Source organism: Lampetra planeri, chromosome 1 (genome assembly GCF_965212315.1).
Source record: "Lampetra planeri chromosome 1, kcLamPlan1.2.h2, whole genome shotgun sequence".
In the NCBI taxonomy this organism is placed as follows: Eukaryota; Metazoa; Chordata; class Hyperoartia; order Petromyzontiformes; family Petromyzontidae; genus Lampetra; species Lampetra planeri.
In genome coordinates, this window is record NC_136107.1 from 37,914,369 (window position 1) to 37,937,485 (window position 23,117).

General features: G+C 50.9%; 1 protein-coding gene across 1 annotated transcript; it reads left to right on the forward strand.

Annotated features, from left to right (window-relative positions):
- The first annotated feature begins 16 nt into the window (after positions 1 to 16).
- SLC5A11 (solute carrier family 5 member 11) lies at positions 17 to 22,125 on the forward strand. Its single transcript, XM_078600081.1, has 16 exons — positions 17 to 82; positions 5,994 to 6,403; positions 8,268 to 8,339; positions 9,717 to 9,821; positions 10,608 to 10,667; positions 11,292 to 11,396; positions 11,577 to 11,682; positions 11,824 to 11,904; positions 12,115 to 12,320; positions 13,646 to 13,781; positions 14,298 to 14,405; positions 14,549 to 14,699; positions 15,548 to 15,716; positions 17,189 to 17,404; positions 18,752 to 18,932; positions 19,385 to 22,125. Exons 2-16 carry the CDS (start codon positions 6,248 to 6,250, stop codon positions 19,627 to 19,629), a joined length of 2,097 nt encoding a protein of 698 aa, XP_078456207.1. The 5' UTR covers positions 17 to 82; positions 5,994 to 6,247; the 3' UTR covers positions 19,630 to 22,125.
- Positions 22,126 to 23,117: the final 992 nt, after the last annotated feature.

Below are 23,117 nucleotides of genomic sequence, written 5' to 3' on the forward strand. Positions count from 1 at the left end.
TGACCCCTCCCCCCCCCCCGCGGGCGCGCGCAAGAAACCGGATGCCCCCTGCAAGGCAAAGCCACGTGTCGCGACGCGGACCGTGCGTGCCCCCCCCTTTCCTCACTCACTCACCCACTCACCCATTCATTTAGTCACCCACTCATTCACTCAACCATTCATTCTGTCTTCTGTCATCCATTCATTCACTCACCCAGTCATTCACTCACCCATTTATTATGTCATCCATTCAATCAGTCACCCAGTCATTCAGTCACCCAGTCATTCAGTCACCCACTCATTCACTCACCCATTCATTCACTCACCCAGTTATTCACTCACCCATTCATTCAGTCACCCACTCATTCACTCACCCAGTCATTCAGTCACCCAGTCATCACTCACCCATTCATTCAGTCACCCACTCATTCACTCACCCACTCATTCACTCACCCAGTCATTCACTCACCCATTCATTTAGTCACTCATTCAGTGACCCATTAATTCACTCACCCAGTCATTCACTCACCGATGTATTCTCTAATTCAGTAATTCACTCACCAACTCATTCAGTCACCCAGTCATTCACTCACCCAATTTATTCAGTCACCCACTCATTAACTCACCCATGTATGCATTCACCAACTCATTCAGTCACCCACTCATTCACTCACCCATTCATTCACTCACCCAATCATTCAGCCACGCATTAATTCACCCACGCATTCTCCCACCCATTAATTCATTCACCCACTCATTTACTCACCCATTCGCTCACCCACTCATTCCGCCGTGCATTCGTTCACCTTACCTACACGCTCATTCACGCACAGTCATTTGGGTCACGGAATGTATGTCCTTCCCATTGACTTCACCCACTCACTGCATGCAACTCTCTCTCGTTCTGCGCGGTGGTAACGCGGTCCAGCCGTAGCGCGTTTGCCGCTTGTTACAGAGTTTCACGTTTCGAATGCGACAGGCCGCCCTGATTAATACTGCGGGTGTATTGACCATACATGATACCTGTCAATCTATACGGTTTACCCGTATTCTTGAACAGGGAAATTGAGTTTTCAGGTTCATACGGTGTACCATAGGTGGGACAAAGTCATTGTTATGCAAGTCCAAGTCGAGTCGCAAGTCATCAAATTCATGACTCGAGTCTGACTCGAGTCCAAGTCACATGACTCGAGTCCACATCTCATAGGTGGGACAAAGTCATTGTTATGCAAGTCCAAGTCGAGTCGCAAGTCATCAAATTCATGACTCGAGTCTGACTCGAGTCCAAGTCACATGACTCGAGTCCACACCTCTGCGGTGTACTGCCGTTGAAATAGGGGCAAAATGTTTTTGTCTATTTGTGTTTCTCCCTTGTGATGGGACTGTGTATGATGAACGTTGAGATTTATAAGGTATGATATACATCTGCTTAACAGTGGACGTTCGAAATGGAGACGGCTGTCATCGTCTTCAATGAGACTTCCCTGGCTAAACAAGTGTCTAAACAAGTGTAATAGAATCACAAGTCACCCGAAGGCTCACTCGCCCACTCAATTCCACGCATCGCCCATAGTGACAATTTCACTTATTCACACACTAAGTCACTCGTTCATGTATCCACTCGCCAAGCAATTAATTAATACATCTATTCGATCAGCCCCACCCTGGCCGATTTCATTCACTCACCTTTGAATTCACCCGGCACATGTGTTCATTCCCCCAGTCGTTTTTAATCTCAGTCTAAATCATTCACCAACTCACCTTAAGTCATTAATTCACTCGCCACTCATTCGCCCATCCAACAATGATCTCGATTGGCCTACTCATTATCCCACACGTGTTGTCACTGATTGCCCCCATCCACCATTCATTGACAAATTCAATAACTCATTAAGTCCGATCCACGCAGCAATTGCTGTGGAGGCGTTTCACTGCCCTGCCACTGGATAATTCTAAAAGCATCGGGCACACTCATCAGCTTTGTTTAGTTTTCTTTTGTCGGTGTGTTACGTTTCTGAATCCTATGCCATAGCAGGTTTTATACACGGATTACAGAATTCGTTTTTGTTTAGGTGCATATGTTCCTCATTAAATTCAGTTTGGGAGGGCTGTCATCTGAGAATGATGAAGGGCACTCACTGTCCATGACGGGTGGGTATCATCACCAACTCTTATTGACCAGCGTGGTGAAGTATGGTTACATTCTCCCCCCCGCCCCCAAAATTATATTGTAGCCTCAAACACGGTCTTTAGAGTATCTTGCAATTCGCGACTTTATCAAACATGTACGGCCTTCTTCTAAATCCACGCCACTGGGATCATGCACTTTTAAATCTAGATTTAAAACTTTTTCTTACATTTTTGTGTTAAGTTTGTTGTCCTTATCCCGCACGCTTGGCCACGTACGGTGCAAAAGAAGTTCAACGTACATGTGCGAAGTGGAGATTAATTGACCATACCTCACCCCGCTGGTCAGTGCAGGTTGGTGGAAGATAGGTGGAGCATAGGCAATGCAGTGCAGTATAGTAATGGATTTAGCTGCAAAATCGTCTGCTGAAAACGACGTGGTTACGTGCGATCCGGCAGTTAATGACATTATTCGAATCGGCAAAGGCCTCTTGCGAACATTCGTGTGATTACGGGCAGCATCAAAGTGTTCACGTCAAAAGGCAGTGGCCAGAAACACATTTTCAGTCATGGAATGGGGGGCCATCATCATCCAGCAGTGAATTCACAAAGCGGTGTCATTTATTTTAATAGTGGATCATAAAGCTTTCAGATTTTGCCACTCAAGCAACTTTTGCCTGTCTTCGCCAGGCAAAAGTTTTCAATAAATATAATAATTGACCTGATATGATTCTTTATTATTTTTATCTACGATAAAAAAACACGCATTGTTGACGACTTGATTCAACTTATATTTAAAGAATTCCTAATCGGAAACCGCTATTTTTAAAGGTTTCGTTTTTATTTATTAGGAAGAACAAAAATTTATGAACTAAATACCATATGAAGGGAAGCTCCTATCTTTTACCGTTTTCGAATTATTCTAATTTGAACGTAAAATGCGACTTTATTTTAAAACCGCTAGAATCCGACATATCTCTAACACAATAAAAGATAGAACCAATGGTTCTCGCTTTTATTTTATTTGCTGTTTAACGCTCTATCAAACGAAAACAAACGCAATCTTATATTTTGTTGGATTTCTGAATGACATACCCAAACATGTTCATGGGGCACTTAAAATCGGGATTTGGGGGCCTTAAAATGAAAAATATCGGATTTCCAGATGTTTCCTGTTGTTTGCGTCCTAAAAGCGATCTGTGTACCAAATTGCAGATTTCCAACTTGTCGGGAAGTACCCTAGAGATTTTTGAGACGTACAGATTAAGCTCTTTATTTATATAGATTATTCAATCGCACGCCAAGCCTGTTTAAAACTATTAGGCAGTGGTAGAAATTCCACATTTCTATGGCGGGAGCCAGTGGCTGCATAGGGGAACGTCTGGTGACAGCATACAAGCTGCACGTCACTACACGGGCCCACAACCGCCCTGTGTTGTTTCAAATGGTGTTTCATTGTATTGATTTGTGTTGAAGGAGTGGTGGCGCCATGGCTAGCGTGCTGCACTATGAACCCCTGACGACTTTAGCTCGATTGCCTGCCACGGCTAACATCAGTGATGACATCTCAACCGGTCCTGACCCCCCCCCACCCAACCCACCTCCCCGCTTCATAAATCTGTACCGACCAGCGTGGTGAAGTATGGTCAAACAACCCGACCCATGACTGATAGGGCATGGGGAGGAGGACTTCATCCGGAGTGGATATGACAAAGTAATGTACACGGTGGTCCAGATGTCTTCTGACTCTCATTCAATTCTCTAAAACTTAATATTTTTGTATACCAATGGGTGTGATAGCAGAAACGAATACGCAAAGGGAAAAACAATTTTAGGGGTCAATTATTTGAGGGGTCACAAGACATCTGGACCACCTTGTACAGTCGGTGCTAATAACAGTCATTTATACTGCTTAGGTCGTGTTCTTAACCTGGTGGCCCTCGATAACACTGGTCAACAAAAACAAACAAATTTCTGGCCTGGAATTTTGCAGCTGTTTTAGACTAATTTCAGGGTGCTGATTCCAAATCTGATCTCAGATTTGCTCTATCACATCTCATTTGTATGCTATCGGCATACCCCATTTTCATTGATTTTACCCGAAATTAACTCTGTCACTTATGATTGCAAGTTGTTGCGAGTCAGTGACTGCTTTAGTGTTAAAATATGGTGCTGTATTTTTAGGATAGTGTGTTTATAATATCATTTTATGTAGATATCCACATTTATTTAATATTTTTCTTCTGCAGTTTTTATTGAAAATGCAATATTTGATATCTCAATAACCTGATGTGATAGACAAAAAACTGATGCCAGATTTGGAATCAGCACCCCAAAATTACCTTCATACCGTTGGAATACCTTATGCCAGAATAAGTGTGTTGATCAGTGTAATGAGACTGTCAATGGACCAGGTCTCTTGAAAAGTTCAATGAGCTCTCACCTGCCTTTAACTGAAGGTCCGTGTACTGCTTTGCTACTTCTTCAGTACCAGAGGCCGTCTGGCTCAGATTTATCATCCGATACTGGTCATGGTAATTAGACCTCCAGGCATGAATGAGCTGAACTGGGTTTGGGGTCTGCGTCAAGGGTTGCAAACTCTTACATGTTCAGTAAAAACATTCCATAACGTTCTTTTTCTAAAAATACACACTAATCATTGGCGATGTTTTTTTTTAGTTTTCACTCCTTTTATTTAATCGTCGCATTTATTTGTTAATTTCTTCGTTTTATTGTTCATTGTAAGCCCCCCCCCCCCCCCAGAGAACATTGTGATCAAGAGAGATGATGTCTGCGACCACTGGGGCCAGAGCCATCTTGGGTCGTCGGGCTGTGTGGCTGCCTGGGTCGGACTTTGTGCTTCGGTGAAGACCGAGAGATAACATGCAGATGAGATTAGAGGAGCAGATAAGGGGACGGAGATGTACGTTGAACTTCCTTCGCGCCGTACGTAGCCAACCGCGCTCGTCAGAGGTGCGGGGAAAGGATAACAAACTTAACACAAAAATCCGTTTTAAATGAAAACTTTTAAATGACCCCAGTAGCGTGGATTTACAAGAAGGCCATACATGTTTGATAAAGTCGCGAATTGCAAGAGGCTCAAAGGACCGTGTTTGAGGCTACAATATCATTTTTGGGGGGGGGGCAGGATGTGACCATACTTCACCACGCTGGTCAATACGAGTTGGTGATGATACCCACCCGTCATGGACAGTGAGTGCCGTTCATCATACTCAGATGACAGCCCTCCCAAACTGAATCTAATAATGAATGAGGAACATATGCGCCTTAACAAGCAAAAATTATCTGTAATCCGTGTATACAACCTGCTATGGCATAGGATTCAAAAAGCAGCTAAATTATTATTTTTCAATTTAAAAGTGCATAGCTCCGACATTTGGAAGCTAGTGGCTTCCTAATGTCGGAAGGAAGAGCGTTCCAGATGGCTGCAGAAGTGCATCTGTGAAAGCGGGATGCGGTGACCGTGATGAGAGATGAAAGAACATAATATATGATAGACATATAGAGACGAGAGAAGATGAGCGGAGAAGATGAGAGTTGAGCCGATTGACCTTTGACACCTCGCACCCCCCCCCCCCTCCCCACAGTCAGGACCATTGCCCTGGGGTCGAGGTTTATTCTCTTGCCTCCCTTATTCCGTGACCAGCTTCATCAAAACCCAAATCACAAACATTCCAGTGCGACCAAAGGTTGCCGCCGTTTTGAATGTCGTACACGAGTGCGTGCTGCAGGCATAAACTAGGATCCAATAAAGAATGCTGTGGTATAATTTCACATCATACATATGCATGAGAGAGGTGGGGGTGGGGGGATGGAGGCCAGGATAAATGATTTATTTACACTTTACTCTTTAACCCTGGTTCCAGCGCGAGCGGGTGGCCGGGCACTGCACCACCGCCTCTCGATGTCGTGCGACCAGAGTGGTGACCGCACTCTCTGCTGGCTCCCAGCAACTGCAGCTGCTCCAGCTCCTTCAGTAGCTCCGGCGCAGCACAAGCGAACTCCGATGTGAACGAGGCGACGAGGCACCTTGAGCCCCCAGGAGCTCAATCCCACTCCCTCCACCGCTGCCTCCGCTGCGGCCACCGCCGCCGCCGAGATTCAAGGGGTGCAGGTCGCCATGGAGGTGCCGGGCCGAGCGGCCACGTCTCCCCGGCCGGGCCCCACCGTCGGCGTGCTGGCCACCGTGGGGGTCCTCGGGTCCCGGGGCCTCACGGGCGTGGACATAGCGGTGCTGGTGCTGTACTTCGTGTTCGTGCTGGCCGTGGGGCTGTGGGTGAGTGACGGCCACCGCGTCGAGCACGGCACCCTTGCGTCGTTTTCATCACATTTCATTTTCTCGTAAAACGGAGTTGAGTCGCGTGTTCTTGTGTTGAGGGTTAGGAGGCATTCGTAGCGGGTGCAGTTTCCATAAATGGATTGTTCCCCATGTCCACCAGCACGTCAGATTAGCATGGTTGGCTACGTACGGTGCGAAAGAAGTTAAAAATATGTACATACCAGCGCTCACGGGGCCTTGATTTATGTTGAGTGTTTACTGGTCACGCAATTCTTGATAAAGTTGTGCCGTAAAAAAATGTAATTGTTCACACGCGGCTTATCAGCACAAGTTAGGAAAAAGCGTGGACGCGCATTTATTATTAAGTAACCTTTTTCAACACGTGGTAGTTCTCAGATGTATTTAATTGGCGGATGCGGAAGCTGATGGGTAAACAATATTTTAACAAAATATATTTTACAATTAGTTCTCGTTACTCTTGTGTGCGTTTCCAAGTTTCGGCACGGTGAGTTTTAAATCCCTGCTGTGGTCACCTCACTTGAATGTACGGGGGATTATAGATAGGGCCTGTGAATCTCCAGACGGTAAGTTAAAGTTCTCCAAAGTTAAACGCCGCCGGGTGACTAATTATTCACATCCCTGTCGTGAGCTCAGCACTTTGTCGGCGGGGTTTAATTTCCGCCGGATAACATTCACTCAGCCACGGAAACTTACCGAATGAGCAATTATTACTTAATGAGTGAGCGGAGCAAAACTGAGTGATTGTTAACTTCTTTTATTTAATCGCCAAACTCTCCGTCCACTCTGTATGCACGCGGCATGGCAAGATGAGAGGACCATTTTGACTTAAAACTTTTGTGACTGCAGGAATTCATATTCTTGGTTCTTTCGGTAAAGTCACGTAGAAAAACATATAAGAATAAAATAAAATCAATTTTTATACAATTTTTTTTGAAAATAATAAAAGCAAAAAAAAAAACTATGAAAAAAGTAAAAGAAAGTAAAAAATAAATTTTGTGTTTTTTTGCTTTTATTATTTACAATGTAGAATGTTTTGTTTATCGAGTGACATAGAGATTCAGTGAGTTGCATAGAGGTACATAGAGATCCATAGAGTTGCATAGAGACTCATAGGCATACACTTTATTGTTCTTATCATTTCAGCTGCGACGGCCCCATTGATCTCAGCAGCTCTGTTACAAGGACGAACCGCAGCCTAAGATGGTCGGCAGTGGTGGCACTTACAGCGCATCGGAGGGTGGGAAAGTGCAAAATGTCAAGAGCAACAACAACAACAAATTACTAGAAACCCGCAAACAGTATAAACAGCAGTAAATAATGCTCGCATACGAATAAAACACAGCGCCCAAAACTCTTTAGCGGATGCTTGTAAATAGACCGCATATACAGCCTCGGACAGAACGGAGCGTGGTTATAGCATTCGTAGCAAGAGCGGCAGAGGTGATGGGGCAGCATGGCCCTAAAGCTCAAGAAGGCGGCGATACAAATGTTCGCGAGCGATGCAGTGGAATGTAAGCGCTCGCTGTTCTCCTGTGATGTATGCCGTTTGTCCGTGCGCGTGTGTTCATGTGCGTGCGTGTTTATGTGCGTGTGTTCGTGTGTGTTCGTGTGTGCACGTGCGCAAATTTACATGGGCATGTGTGTACTCTATGTTCGTTAGTGTTCATGTGCGTGTGTGTTTATGTGCGCATGTGTTCGTGTGTGCGCGTGTGCATGTGCGCAAGCGTACGCGTGTGTGTGTACTATATGTGCGTGTCTGTTCACGTGCGTGTGTTTTCATGTGCGTGCGTGTGTGTGTTCATGTGCGTGTGTGCGGCCGATTCCTCATCTCCACGCACAGTCCATGTGGAGGACCAAGCGGGGAACGGTGACCGGATACTTCTTGGCCGGGAAGAAGATGGTTTGGTGGACGGTGAGTTCCTACCGAACAAGTGACGTGGGTTGCCTCCTGCCCTGGGTTTGTCTGGGGTCATCCTCTTCTTTGAGGAGGTCGCTACCGTTCTGGGAAATCTCTCAGTCTTTCTCAGGATATTAAAAGTGCTTGTCATTTGCATTATACTACTACGGATTATTATAATAGACCACTTAAAACGATGCCTTTACATCCAGTTCTGCCCTCCTCTGATATTGTGAGATGTTCTCTTTCCCGTGACATGTACTGGTTGTTTGTTGTTGTTACACCTCATAGGTGGCAACCATAGACACGTTAGGGCATGCGAACGAACGTGCGACATCTGTTGTCGGGCTCAGAGCTTAATTCCAGTCGGGTTGTATCCGTGTCGGTGACCCAGAAAAATATCTCCTTCACTGCATCGAGTATCCCCTCGCCACGCGGCTGCAGCTACTGCCGGTCACTTGCGGCGCACACTCCGGTTTTACCAGCGACACGGAAAATGTCGAGGGGGAAACTAATCGACCGGGTCGTGCCAGATTTTCGACGGTTGAGCGAGTGACGCCGTGCCGGACGATTCTAGGCCACGCGCTGCCTCGTTCATCGCAGTCGAGTCGTCGATGATCGTTAACTTGACCCGCGACTGCGATCATGACGGTGGAGACGGCATGGAAGAAGTAGGGAGGGTGGCCGGTGTGCAATTAGAAGCCTGGCGAGATTAGCAATGTTATGGTATAAATGTAAATAATTCACAGCCCGAGTCAATCCCCTGCTGGGTGAAGGCCTCCCCCGCTGTGCCAGACAACCGAGTTGTTTACAGACAGCCAAGTTGTTTACGCTTCTTCACCACGGCTTGCATCGGTGCGAGTGATACCTGACACAGCCTTGAGTGCCCCCTTCACCGATCTGCGTCGAGCAGCACGGTGAAGTACGGTCAATCAGCTCCGACGACGACCGACGCTGCGTTGGGGAGGCCTTCAGCTAGCAGTGGATTCATGGGATAATGGCCGATGGATGAGGCTGGTGACAGAATGGCAGTCAAGGGACGGAACAGCTCCAGGAGGACGGCCGCCGTGGAGACGGAGCGACGAGACGGACGCCCGCGCAGCAGTGAGATGGACGGTAGCAGCACGGGGACCTTGAGTGATGGCGACAGCGTGGGGGTGGGGGGGGGGTGCGGCCTTCATCCAGCAGTGGATAGACAATGGCTGATGATAGCTTATCTTACATCCAGTTCGCCAAACGTGCATGTGACGAGAGCGGTGGGATTTTCTCTGTGGCTGGAGATGAGCGTTGGAAACGGCGGCGGGCGGGGGGGGGGGGAGATGCGACCGATGCCGCGTGAGAGTCCCCCGAGCTGCCGGTGGGTGGTGGTGTTCCCGTGCGTGCCGCGTGCAGGTCGGGGCCTCTCTCTTCGCCAGCAACGTGGGCAGCGGCCACTTCATGGGGCTCGCGGGCAGCGCCGCCGCCTCCGGCATCGCCGTGGCCGCCTACGAATTCAACGTCCGTTCCTCTCGGCGCGTCGCCCCCACGCACGCGGCACCCCCCCCGCGCTGATCCCGTTTCGCCAGCAGCGCCCGACGCGGTAGTGCAGCGTTGTTGGGGTGAAGTGACGCTGCCCCGACAGTTTTTGCCACCGGCGCTCTGAACAGATGTTTACGTTTGCCCGTTCCTAAAGCCGGCACCGCCAGGGCCCCCAGCCAACCACCAGCATTGGCCTCCGCCTACCCCCCCCCCCTCCCTCTTCGTAGCCCAACGCCTGGTGCCCTCTGGCCCACGGTCTCCGGTGCAGTTGCACTCCCTGTACACTCGAATGCTACACCATTGAGATTGGCCTGATGCAACACGGGCTGTTCGTGTGCACCTAATGTGTACTGTATTACAAAGACAAATACATCCCCCCCCCCCATATATAGCCCATAACAGACTGTTGGGGCGAGTGCCATGTACACACAAAGTACACATACACCCAAACGCAATTAGCACACATCATTATTAGTGTTGTGAACGCAACACACGCCCGCACGCATTGCGTCCACATTTGTCTCACGTGACTATTGTGAGTGGTACTTGACTGGTACGTATGATGCGGAAAACTCACAGCTGGGGTGGTGGCTCATGCAAGGTGCTGGGCAGAGCGCCGTGCATGACACTGCAGGGTGTCATGCAGGGAGCCGTGCAGGGTTCTGTGCAGGGTGTTGTGCAAGGTGTTGTGTGCAGGGTGTTGTGTGCAGGGTGTTGTGTGCAGGGTGCCGTCCAGGGCCTCACTCTCCACGTGTCTCCCTACAGGGCATGTTCGTGGTGCTTCTGCTCGCCTGGGTCTTCCTGCCTATTTACATCGCATCCGGGGTGAGGCTCGTCACACTTGTAACCGACGGTTTTTGTTTGTGTTATTATTATTGTTGCACACTCATCTTGCTGGGCCAGGGGACAGCCGCTTCATCAGCAGCGGCGTAGTGGGAAGGAGGGCCCCGAGTCCACCGACGAGTGCCGGTCAGACGCCACTCGTCGACAATGCGCGATGGCACGGCGCGCCGCTGAGCACCTCCACCGAGTGGGCTGTGGTCGCGTTGGCTCCAGGTGTGGACGGGGGGGGGAGGGCCGTCACGGAGCCTCTTGAGCGGCAGGCCTCCGTGACGGCCGTCGTGGCAGCCCGAAGCCGGGAAGACGAAACGGTGGTGGGATGGCGGTGAGGAAGTGGTTCTCTGTGTCTTGGGTCGTCCTGTTCCTCACGCCATCACCGGGCGAGTCCCAGTGTGGGACGTTGGTCCACACGGTGTGTCTCGACGACGAGCGGGCCTGTGGGATTAATAGACGCGCAGAGCTGTGCAAGGAATCCGTAGCTTCACGCCGTGCATTATATCGATTTGCAGACCGCAGCCTGAGCGGTGACGGCATCTGCGGTGGGCATAGCCGAGCGGAGACAGAGTCACTGCTGCCATCTTTCTAATCGTGTCATCCCCCGCTGGGCAGGTGACCACGATGCCCGAATACCTGCAGAGGAGGTTTGGGAGCAAACGCATCCGCATTTACATCGCCGTCCTCTACCTCTTCATCTACATCTTCACCAAGATATCGGTAACAGCTCGTGGGCTCAACTGTGCACGCCATCCCTCCCGGCGCGCACCGACCTCCGGTCTCCTCGTCCCCATGGCGACACGGATGAGCGGCGAGCCGCCATCGAGAAGCGCTTCATAGCTCATCGGATTCTTTCGGCATGAATAAATATTCTGATTCTGCTTTCCCCCACTTCGCCAGGTGGACATGTACGCCGGCGCCGTATTCATCCAGCAGGCGCTAAACTGGAACCTCTACGTAGCGGTGGCGCTGCTCCTGGCCATCACGGCGCTCTACACCATCGGAGGTTCGTCGCGCGTTTCCACGACCCCCCCCCCCACCCTCCTCCCCCAGCCCCAGCATAGACGTTGGCACTGTGTTGTGCTGGGGGGGCCCTGCGTTGTTCTGTCGGTTCACCGACCGTGACCTCCGTGCGATCCCCTCCCAGGTGGCCTGGCCGCCGTCATCTACACCGACACGCTGCAGACGCTGATCATGTTCATCGGAGCGCTCATTCTCATGGGATACAGTGAGTGGCAGTTTGTTTCCAAAGTCAAAGATAACCTGAACTCCTGACGCGGTGAACAACGTAGCGCATCCCCGCAGATGCCCCCCGTCAAGCCAGCTTGCATAGACGTCAGCCTGTCAAACACTCTCCAGGCTCAGCCTTTAACTAGGCCTCCGAGACATGTTGCCAGCGAGCCGGCCGTGACGGGCGTTGCCCAATCCTTCCCGTCAGGTTTCTGGAACATCGGCGGCTATGAGAACCTGTACGAGCGCTACTTCCTGGCGATCCCCACGCGGCGGGACCCCAACTCGACGTGCGGGATCCCGCGCGAGGATGCCTTCCACATGTTCCGCGACCCCGTGACCTCCGACCTGCCGTGGCCCGCCGTCATCGTCGGCATGAGCATCCCGTCCATCTGGTACTGGTGCACCGACCAGGTACGGTGGCGGCGGCCTCCAGATGGGCGGTGGCGTCGGGTGACTTCAGAACGTAGTTTCGTTCAGCTCGGGCGCTGGTGACGCACGTGAGCTGCCTGTGGTCCGACACTGCGGAGGTGGCAGCGGTGGGTCGGTGGATCACCGCACGAATGTTGTGAAACTCCCTTCCCGTGGGAGTTGAGGAGGAAGCCGTACCCTGGCTCGCCAGAAGAAGGCGGTACGGCAAATGTGGAGTCCACTTGTTTCATCTGCATGGGATACAGAGTGCTTCGCCCACGGGCGTGTGGGTTTTCTCCGGATGCTCCAGTTTCCTCCAACATCAATTGGCTGATATACATCTTAATATATAGAGGACCGCAGAGCTTGGGAAATTGTTGGTGCCGGCTCACCGTGTGGCTGCCTTCTCGCTCGTCTGTGGTTCCCCCCCTCACGGCTCTGAGTCGTTCTCTCTTCGATGACCGTGCGCGTGAAAAATGTAAATGATTACCAAATCGGTAGTTCATGAGGTAACGGTTTGTAAAATATTTATGTTTATAAACAGGCTGAATAATACGTTTGTTAAAGGGCAGTTCACACAACGTTGCAATCATCACTCATGAGTCGGCAAATTTATTTCACATCCAAATTTATTTGAAAATAACCTTTCCCGTTCGCCACCTGACAGTGTCGTTTGAATTCCTCTGACACTCTCCCATAGTCGGAAAGCTTGACGTAGAGTAGCGGAATAGTGTTTTCAACTGTTTCCAGGAACTAAAAAAAAGTAGCTTTTAAAAGCTTCTGGTGGCCGTGAGCTTGAGAGAGTGATTATACTCTCCTTCATTATTTTGATGTTGCCGTGCATCAGTGACTTAAAAGAAATGCCATCCATTTGAAAATGCGTCTCGAGCATTGCCCTGAGACATGGACGGCACGGAAGGAGATTGCGGCGCTCACGAACTGGTGGCGCGAGGTGTAAAGCAAACCGAGAAAAAGCTCAGGACTCCAAGTGGCTCAAAGGGCCACGGATTCATGAAATGCATAGGGGTGTACCAAATACTCAAATCAGCTCAAACTCATATCCTTAATAAACATCTCGTACATCTAATTACATGAATTGTAATTTGTTTATTAACTGAAAAACGTTGCAGGTAACTGCGACTTCTGGTACACAGTATAACGTTGGTCGGCACGTGATGCCCCCATCCCCCCACCGATTGGCTCGCGCCGCCACCGGTGGTGCTGCTCGGCGCGGAACAATTTCCGTTGTCACGTGGTGAGCCTCCACGTGCGGCGAGTGTCCACGTGCGGCACGGACACAGCGAGCCTTGCCCTCCACTCTCCGGCAGGTCATAGTTCAAAGGTCGCTGTCCGCCAAGAACCTCTCGCACGCCAAGGGCGCCTCCCTCTTTGCCTCCTCAATGAAGGTGCTGCCCCTCTTCATGATGGTCTTCCCGGGAATGATCAGCCGTGTGCTCTTCACCGGTGAGTTGCGCCACGGGCAGTGACTGTGAGCGATGTGGGGGGCTGCTTTACAGTCTGTGCTGGAAATAAAACTAAAAAACTATTTTTATTTTTCCAGGTAAGGCCTACTGAGCTATGTAGCTCTTTTCTCAGAAGCGACTTGGCCACAAATTATAGCTCAACGAAGTGGCATATGGCGTGGAAATTTATAGCAGCCAAATACTCTTAAACGTATGTTTCTAAATGTGGAGAGAGTGGTCAGCGCACTGCCCTATGAACCTGGAGTCCTTATTTCGATCCCTGCTTACGGCCAACATGAGTGACGATTATCTGAATAAGTTCTGGGCCTCCTCTAGGTCGAATGAGTCCCTGGTACGGTGTGTAATAAACAAGACGACTCGGGAGACAAAGGCGGCCAGGCGTGGTGCTGGCCACCCACACCCTCGCACGCCGTGCGGGCCTTCATTGGTGCTCGCTAACAGCACTTGCCCCAACAGTCTGTTAAGGCTACACGGGGGATCTTTGTCTCTTGTCCAGAGGAGGTGGCGTGCGTGGACCCCGAGGTGTGCGAGGCCGTGTGCCAGAACCGCGTGAGCTGCACCGACATTGCCTACCCCAAGCTCGTCATGGAGCTGCTGCCGGAGGGTGAGCGCTGCCCAGCGATTCAAGCGCTTTAATTTACGGTCATACACTACGTGTATTGCAGTACATTGTACAACTTCGTGAGTTCCTGTGGTACACGACCTCGCAGCGTCCCCGTGTCCCCCTCACCGTGTGCCCCACTTCAGGGCTCCGCGGGCTGATGATGTCGGTGATGATCGCCGCGCTCATGTCCTCGCTCACCTCCATCTTCAACTCCTCCAGCACCATCTTCACCATGGACCTGTGGCGTTACATCCGCCCGCGCGCCTCCGAGCGCGAGCTCATGATCGTCGGCAGGTCTCCACGCTTGGCGCGCACCCACACCTCGCGCCGTCGTGTGCCTCTCTTCCTGGGTTTTCTGGACGAGCGCCACCCTGGCCCCCGCCCCACCGATCATTTACTTGTCCGTTAATTTTTTTTTAAACAACGGGGCCCTTGCCAGCTTGTTTCCTGCAAGGTCACGCGAGTGGAAAGTACTTTTCGTTGCCCAGAAGAAACAAAACATCTCCGTAAGTGCTGCCGATATCGTCGGATATCGAAAGCTAAGCAGATTTGAGGTCGGTTAATGTTTGGATTGGTGACCAAAAGGGCTTGCCCAGGTGTTGTCGTCACGTGGCTTTGAAAGTCTTGCCAAAAGATGACAATGTTAAGTGCCCCCCCCCCAAAACACTCTAATCGCTGCATCGTGCGCTTCCAGATGTGCTTCTGCAGCCATCTGGAACACTCTTCCTTCCGATATTAGGAAGCCACTGGACCTATGCACTTAAATCTATTCGAAAACTAATTTTTTTCGAAATGCTTTTTGTGTTTAGTTTGTTGTCCTTCCCCCGCACCTCCGATTAGCACGATTGGCTACGTACGGTGCGTAAGAAGTTCAACGTACATACAGCACAACAATCTCAGGCTCTCCTGAATTAGCCTCTACTGGGTAAATAATTAGCATTTCATTACGCATTCGCATTTCATTACACATTCGTTTAAACTAATTTACATTTAAATCAGCGGCTTTTTCCGCGTGTGAGTCTGCTAAGCTTCCAAACATCCCGGTTTGGTCTGGACAGTCCCAGTTTCAGAAAGACTGTCCCGGTGTCCAAAGCACAGCGTGCCTATGCATTTGCCGCAGGGTGTTTGTGCGTGTGCTGCAGGGTGTTTGTGCTGGTGCTCGTCGTGGTGTCCATCGTCTGGATCCCCGTGGTCCAGGCCAGCCAGGGCGGGCAGCTCTTCTTCTACATCCAGGCCATCAGCTCCTACCTGCAGCCGCCCGTCGCCATCGCGTTCATGCTGGCCTGCGCCTGGAGGCGGGCCAACGAGACCGTACGCACAACGCACGTACACACACACAAAGACAAAGATCCCCCCCAAACCCCGTATAGCCTTAACAGACTGTTGGGGCAAGTGCTATTTGCGAGCACCTATGAAGGCCGGCGCGGCACACGAGGGGGTTGGTGGCCAGGATCACGCCTGACCGCCTTTCTCTTCCGAATGACAATATTTTACACACTGCATCAGGTACTCATTTGAGGCTGAGTCAACCTAAAAGAGGCCCGCGACCGGTTTGAATATTTGTCACTGAGGTTTGCTTTGAGCAGGAATCGAACTCAGATTGCCGGGTTTATCGCACGGTGTGGTAACCACTGCACCACCGCTCTCAACGGTAGACAGACCCACACTCGGACACACACCCACCAAGATCCGCCGTATAGCCTCTAACATACACAACAACAACAACCGCCATTCGCTAAGTGCCAGTGACGTCACCCCGGCGCCTGTGCCAGGCGAAGTGTCGAAGTGGATTTTTGCTGTTTCTGGAGGAACCCTGAGGGGTTCATATTTTTTGGTTCTTTCGGTAAAGTCACGTAGATAGAAAATAAATAAAAAATTAAAGTTACATTTCATCCTTTTCTCTCCGCCCGATGAAGACTGCTTGTGTTGCGATCGAAACGTCGAGGGTTTTTTTTGCTTTTATTTTTTATTTTTATTTTATTGAATTTCATTTTCTATCTACGTGAATTTACCAAAAGAACCCGAGGGGTTCCTCCAGAAACAGTTCTGCCAGACAGACGTACACATGCACACACAAATATATCGACACACATTGACCCAGACACATGCAAACATGCTCACATACGCACACACATGCAAAACGCACAAAATACAAAGACGTAAATACACACAAGTGCAAGCAACATCTGCGATGGCTCACTGCTTACGAATCCACGACTCGACAAACGTATCATGGGACCTCTTTGCCAGTACCAAAATACAAGAATAGGTTTTTCCCCTTTTTTCTGGCAACAAAACTGAAACGCATTCGAGCCTAGAGTTGGTGACTGCGAGTACCGCAGAACATACGCGCGCACGCACGTACGTATCTTTAACTTCTGTCGCACCGTACGAAAGCCCGGACTAGGCCATAGGAAAGCAGTCCGTAGGGCAATTGCCCAATGGGGTGGTCCATTCCGAGGGCCAGTGAGCCGGTCAGCGTAGAGAAATTGCAAAAATGTGTCCGCTTCATTGCTCATTTGCGCCCTCAGTTGGCATTAAGTTCCCAAAGATTCCGCCTCACCGACCCATTTGTTTTTTGGGTCCAGTCCAAATGGGCCAATGAGATCGCACGGCAAAATCACGCTAATACGTCACATTGCAAATCTAGCTACTGGTACTACAACAGCTTATTGCACAACAACGATAAAACAAATATAATAATTGTCCAAAGCCCGAATTTGGCCTTGCGTGCTAATCGGAGAACGGCCGCAAACCGCGGTTCCGACACGTGCCGAGCGCAGGGCACGTTCTGGGGCCTCATGGTGGGCCTTGCGGTCGGCCTCACGCGCATGGTCCTCGACTTCGTGTACCCCGAGCCGGGCTGCGGCGAAGAGGACACGCGCCCGTCCGTCACGCGCTACGTGCACTACCTCTACTTCTCCATGCTCCTCTCCTTCATCACCCTCGTGGTCATCGTGGCCGTCAGCCTCGCCACCGACGCGCCCACGCCCGAGCAGGTGACAGGACCGTTGCAGGGGGCGGCGTGCGCGAGTGCGGTTGGCCCGTACGTTCCTGAGATTTCCATGAGGCTCCCGCATTGTTTAAAGGCCCCCCCCCCCCCCCAGTAATGTACGTTGTACATTGGTTGGTACAGGTGGCCATAGTAAACTAAAACGAAACTATTTTTACTTTGGTAATAGGTTTTTACCCTTTCAACTGGTACAAAAACTGACACCTTTATACAAGGCATCGTGTTTGCAATAACCACAACACGAGCAGTCAAAAGGCAAACAAAAATAAACAACTCTGATGATGATAACGATATGCACTGTCCTTGAAGTTGATTGGTCCACACCCGAGACAGCTTTTCTTAGAGCCTAGTCTCCATTGGTGTTGGACCAGATGACGCCAAAAGCGTACAACTCAAAGACAGCGCACTATCAGAGTATTGAGAGCTCGGGGTAAGCATTTACACTATGAGACCTCCTTTACCAGTGGCAAAATATAGTAATAGGTTTTTACCAGTTAAAAGGGTAAAAACCTATTACTATATTTTGCCACTGGTAAAGGAGGTCTCATAGTGTAAATATGTTTACTTAACCAGGTAAGGGCCATTGAGCTGAATAGCTCTTTTTCAGAAGCGACCTGCCACAAATGATAGCTCAACGAAGTGGCTTATCATCTGGAAATGTATAGCAGCCAAACTCTCTAAACGCGTGATGTTGATTCGAAATGTGGAGAGAAAAACCGCAGGACCTGGAGAAAAATCCACGCGACCACGGTGATAACATGCAAACTCTAAATATACAGGCATCAGGGTTGGGAACGAACCCATGACCACCTGTATACCAGGCGAGGTAGTTAACATTTTGCCACCGTGGGGCCATGTACAGCACAATAACAATGGATTTTTCTGCACGACCCTCTTCCAGTCACATTGCCGCAAACCAGAATCCTTTGAAATAATTATCGAATGCCCGTATAAAGCGTTTCTCTGTTACGAAAGAGAGCATCAAAACAGTTCATGTCTTAATGCGCTGGCCAGTGATAAGCACGCATAGCACAGCATAAATTTACTTTTTTAAAAGTAAGGTTTATTTAAAAAACAGAAATGAATATGGCAAAGGAACTAAAATGTTCTGGGCCAATTAGTTAAAGGGGGGGGGGGAGTCACAAGACATCTGGCCCACCCTGCCATTTGCTGCACTGCCTCCCATCCAAGGGCCCCCTCCAGGCTCAAACGCCTGCTTAGCTTCCCGGGATGTGGCGAGAGCGGTCGCACCGTTGTGGGGCGGTCGGTTCGTAGGCCGCCAGTAACGCCGGGGGGGGGGGGGTGTCGCTGCATCCGCGCCGTGTGCCGACAGCTGGTGCGGCTCACGTGGTTCACGCGGAACGACAAGCCCCTCGCGCCGGCGGAGGACCGGAATGGCAACGACGCCCGCGTCATCGCCGCCGACGCAGACGCCGCCGGGGGGACCGAGAAAGTGTCGTTTCGCGACGACGCGTCCATCGCGCAGGGCGACTCGGAGCCCACGCGAGACGGAGGTGAGTCACGGTGCAGTCGCCACGGTGGAGTCGCTGGAGTAGCATGGGGGAGAGGTTTGAAAAATGTGCGGTTTCACTGTGAATCCCGTAAGAAACTCAGAACACACTATAACGCTTTTAATCCTAAAGAAAAATCCTACAAAGCGCTATAACCCTTTAATCGCAAGTAATACTCCTGTTAGACGATATAAAGCTTTTTATCCAAAATACAAATTCTATAACGCACTCCAACACTTTTAATCCCAAATAAAAATCCTATAAAGCGCTACAACACTTTTTTGACGGCAAAACCAAAGCATTTAGCCACACCATTTGCAAATGTGTTGCGAGAGTTAATCCGACGACCACTGGTTTGGGGAACTTTGCATTAACGCCCCGTCGTCAGTCGAGGTGACTCACTCAGCCACCACCACCGTGCCCCCCCCCCGCTCCCCCCCCCACCGTGCGCGCAGCTTCCGACGGCAGCTTGCCCCGGCGCCGGCCACTGTGGAAGCGGGCGCTGCTGTGGTTCTGCGGCTTGGACGGGCCGTCGAGCTCGGGCGTCGGCACGGAGCAGCGGGGCTACGAGGCGCCGCTGCCACCCGTGGGGGACGTCGAGGCCGCCCTGTACGAGGGTCCCAGGGCGAGGCGCCTCATGAACTCGTGCCTCCTCGTCTGGATGTCCGCCGGCATCTTCCTCTGGGCCTACTTCGGCTGACGGCACCTCCCCGTCGTCCCGGCGCAGAGGGGGGGGGAGTTACACTAACGAGGATGGATTAGCGGCGTCGGCGCCGTGGCCCTCTGCTGACGTTGAGTGAAAAAAAAACAATTTTTTTTTATTTACCAGGTAAGGCCCTCTGAGCTATTGAGCCCTTTTTCAAAAGCAACCTGGCCACACAAATGTTAGCTCACCGAAGTGGCTTATCATCATGTGGAATGTCATAGCAGCCAAATACTCTAAACGCGTGATGTTGATTCAAAATGTGGAGGGAAAAAACCAGAAGGCACGGAGAAAAATCCACACGACCATGAGGAGAGAAAACACGCAAACTCCAAATGTACAGCAGCAGGCGTCAGGGTCGGGATCGAACCCACGACCTCTTGTACACCCGGCGAGGTAGTTAACATCTCGCCACCCTGGCGACCATCCTTTGGGACAGCGTTGCCGGCTCGGCGATTTTGTCGCTAGTTCGTGCGACTTTTTGGGGGTTTCCCTAGAGATGACATTTTGTCGAAGTGATTAGCGACAAAATCCAGCGACTTTCTGGGGCGAGGGACATGATGCGGACTTGGGAGCGATTCCAGGCGAGTGTGAAGGATCATGTATCGATTCACAGTTTGTAACGCTCGGGAGATTGTTTTGTGACACTTCATGAGGCCTCTCCAGCGACATTAATGACTCCTTTTGTAAATTATATTTGTGATATTTTTACGATGCAAAACGTGCCTTCGTTTGTGTTCTAAAAGTCGGCGGCCGTTTTAGCAGCTGTGCGATCGTACCGTTGTGAAGTGTACAACAATGACGTACAAGTCGTCTGTGTGCGTGAGCGTGCGGTGCTCTGTTGTGGGTAGTGTAGCGGTTTGCACGCTACGCTTCGAACCCAGCCACCCGAGTTCGATTCCCGCTCGCAGCCAACATCAGTCACGATTATCTGAACCGGTCCTGGGCCTCCCCGAGGTCGTCCCAGCCTCAAATGATTACCTGGTGTGGTGTGTAAACATCGCCATTCGGGAAACAAAGGTGGCCGGGCGTTGTGCTGGCCACCCACCCCCACACGCGCTGTACCGGCCTTCATAGGTGCTCACTAACAGCACTTGCCCGAGTCGTCTGTTTCTATATGGCGGATATTTGTTTTTGTTTGTGGTGCTGTATACCCATGTCACACCTGGGTAAGTTGTAACTAATTGCTGCGTTGTGGTTCGGAATCGAGCACAGCTGGGTTGCAGGAGCGATGAGACCCAGCGTGAGTCCAGGAAAGGGCTCCAACTTGTGCGTTTTATTGTTTGTGACCTTTTGAGCCAGTTGGCCAGATGCGGGCTAGGCCTTAGCCCACTTTCACCCGGGTAACCAGAGAGCATCGACCTACATATTCCCTGACTTATCACTAAAATAGCTACAAATACATTTAAAGATGCAATAAAAAAAAATAAGAATGAATCACCATGTTTTAAAAACCTTAAATAACTTCTCATACTTTCTGGGACACTATTCCGATATCAAACAACCAGGCTATGTAAAAGACCAATGCTGCGCACATAACGCAGCATTCGCTCGACCTGCATTTGCGTGCCCTCTGTTGCAGCTCGGAAGCACTGAGACACGCTTCAGCCTGCGGACAGTGGCACGCATTCGGAGCAGATCCACTGGACGACTTGGCAGTGGCTATTATGTACTTCACGTTTGTCAGGTGGTGTATTTTTTGCCAGCTCTTCAAATCTGGTCGTGGACTTCATTTGTCTAAATTACATCTGAGAATTAATACGGTTTGTCTTATCATGAATTGAAAAATAAATTACTGTCTACGAGAAGTGGCGGTGGCAGAGTTGGCACCGCTGAGATCCTGGGTTCGAATCCAGGCAGCCAACTGTGGGTTAAACCGGGTTCCCAAGTACGGTATTATGGCGAGTTGATGGCCACCAACGACTACACTTTGGATACATTCCAGCTGTCATTTAAATTATTGGTTTGACTGCCGTGCGACACAAATATTACTACTGTCTGCGGTGCTGTCCCCTACGTACGGTGTGGACCCCAGAGGTCACTGGAAGAGATCTCTCTCTCTCTCACTTCTGTGATGTCCACTTCCGCGAGGCCTTCTCTCACACGAAAGGTCGCACGGCTCTGCGAGAGATCCGAACGGATGCTCCATCTCTTGGCAACACGTAGATTTAAAATCTGCTTAACATTAAAAAGGCAGTCTCAACAACGGTTTGAGTCCTTTTTCGTTCAGCCTCATGTGGTAACTGTGTACAGAGAGAGAGAGCCAGGTTCTTATGCTGATGAAATGGCTTAGAAGCATTGCCACGGTGATTTGCCGCACCCTTCGTGATGGAGACATGGGTTTCATTGGGATGAAAACGAACACTCTCGAACGGTGCATTAAGCCGTCGCGTGGCGCGGGGCCGAGTCCTGTGCCCAGGGAGGAGGGAACATCTCTGATATTTTAACGAATGCACCTATCCACGCTACAAATAAACATTAATGAGTCAATAACGTGTCGATTCCAACATAAACACACGTACAGTATACAAGCGCACAAAGACACTGACATCACTGCGCCCTGGCATCAGCAAAGCGCACGATCACAACACCCGGAGTCGCCACGATAGCCCAGGGGCCGCGCATTGGAGAACCAGAGACTCAAGCTCAGGAGCCAACAACGGAGGTCTCCCAGACTCTGAGAATCTCCCAGACTCTGAGAATCTCCCAGACTCTGGAAATTTCCCAGACTCTGAGAATCTCCCAGACTCTGAGAATCTCCCAGACTCTGAGAATCTCCCAGACTCTGAGAATCTCCCAGACTCTGAGAATCTCCCAGACTCTGAGAATCTCTGACACGGCTCGGAAACTCCTGGACCCTGGCGCCCCGAACAATCGAGACCTCCAAGACGTGGAACCCTACGGCCTTGACTTCGGTATCCTCAGACCACGAGATCAAAGCCCTCCCCAACTCGCGAGACCAAGGACCAGGGGACTCTACCAGCTGACCGCAGAACTCCTGGATGCTGGACCCCCCCGCCTCCTGCGGGATTCCGCCAGAGGCAGGGCCCCCCACTACTCAGCGGGGCCCCCCTGGCGGTCTCCCTGGGCCCCGTCGGGTTGGGCCCCTGCCCCTCAGCGGACCGGGAGGAGGAGGAGGGTGTGGGGTCCTGGGATGCGGCTCCAGGCCCCGCCTGATGATGGGGGGTCCCCGCGATCCCTGAGGAGGAGACCCCCTGACCGGGATTCGAACTTCGCCGCGTCGCTCTGGGGTCGCCTCCGCGTGGGCGCCGCTGTCCATGGTTCGCGAGCAGCGAATGCACGGCCTCGCTTCCTCCACTCTGACGAGGTCAACAACATCGACCTCGGAGACTTTAACACATTCCTGCGGAGGGAGCTGGTAGGAACGTTGGGTTGCTCGGTCAATGACCAGGGTCAACGGCGGCGTGGTGTATTCCGCAAATATGCCCGACTGTGAGGGTGGGCACAAGCCGGCGTGAGTAGGT

Bases quoted from the DNA above. Each gene is read 5' to 3' on its own strand.
- SLC5A11 (XM_078600081.1), top strand. From the start codon at position 6,248: ATGGAGGTGCCGGGCCGAGCGGCCACGTCTCCCCGGCCGGGCCCCACC. The intron at 11,397-11,576 runs GTAACAGCTCGT...CCACTTCGCCAG, and splicing joins ACATCTTCACCAAGATATCG to GTGGACATGTACGCCGGCGC. The intron at 11,683-11,823 runs GTTCGTCGCGCG...ATCCCCTCCCAG, and splicing joins GGCGCTCTACACCATCGGAG to GTGGCCTGGCCGCCGTCATC.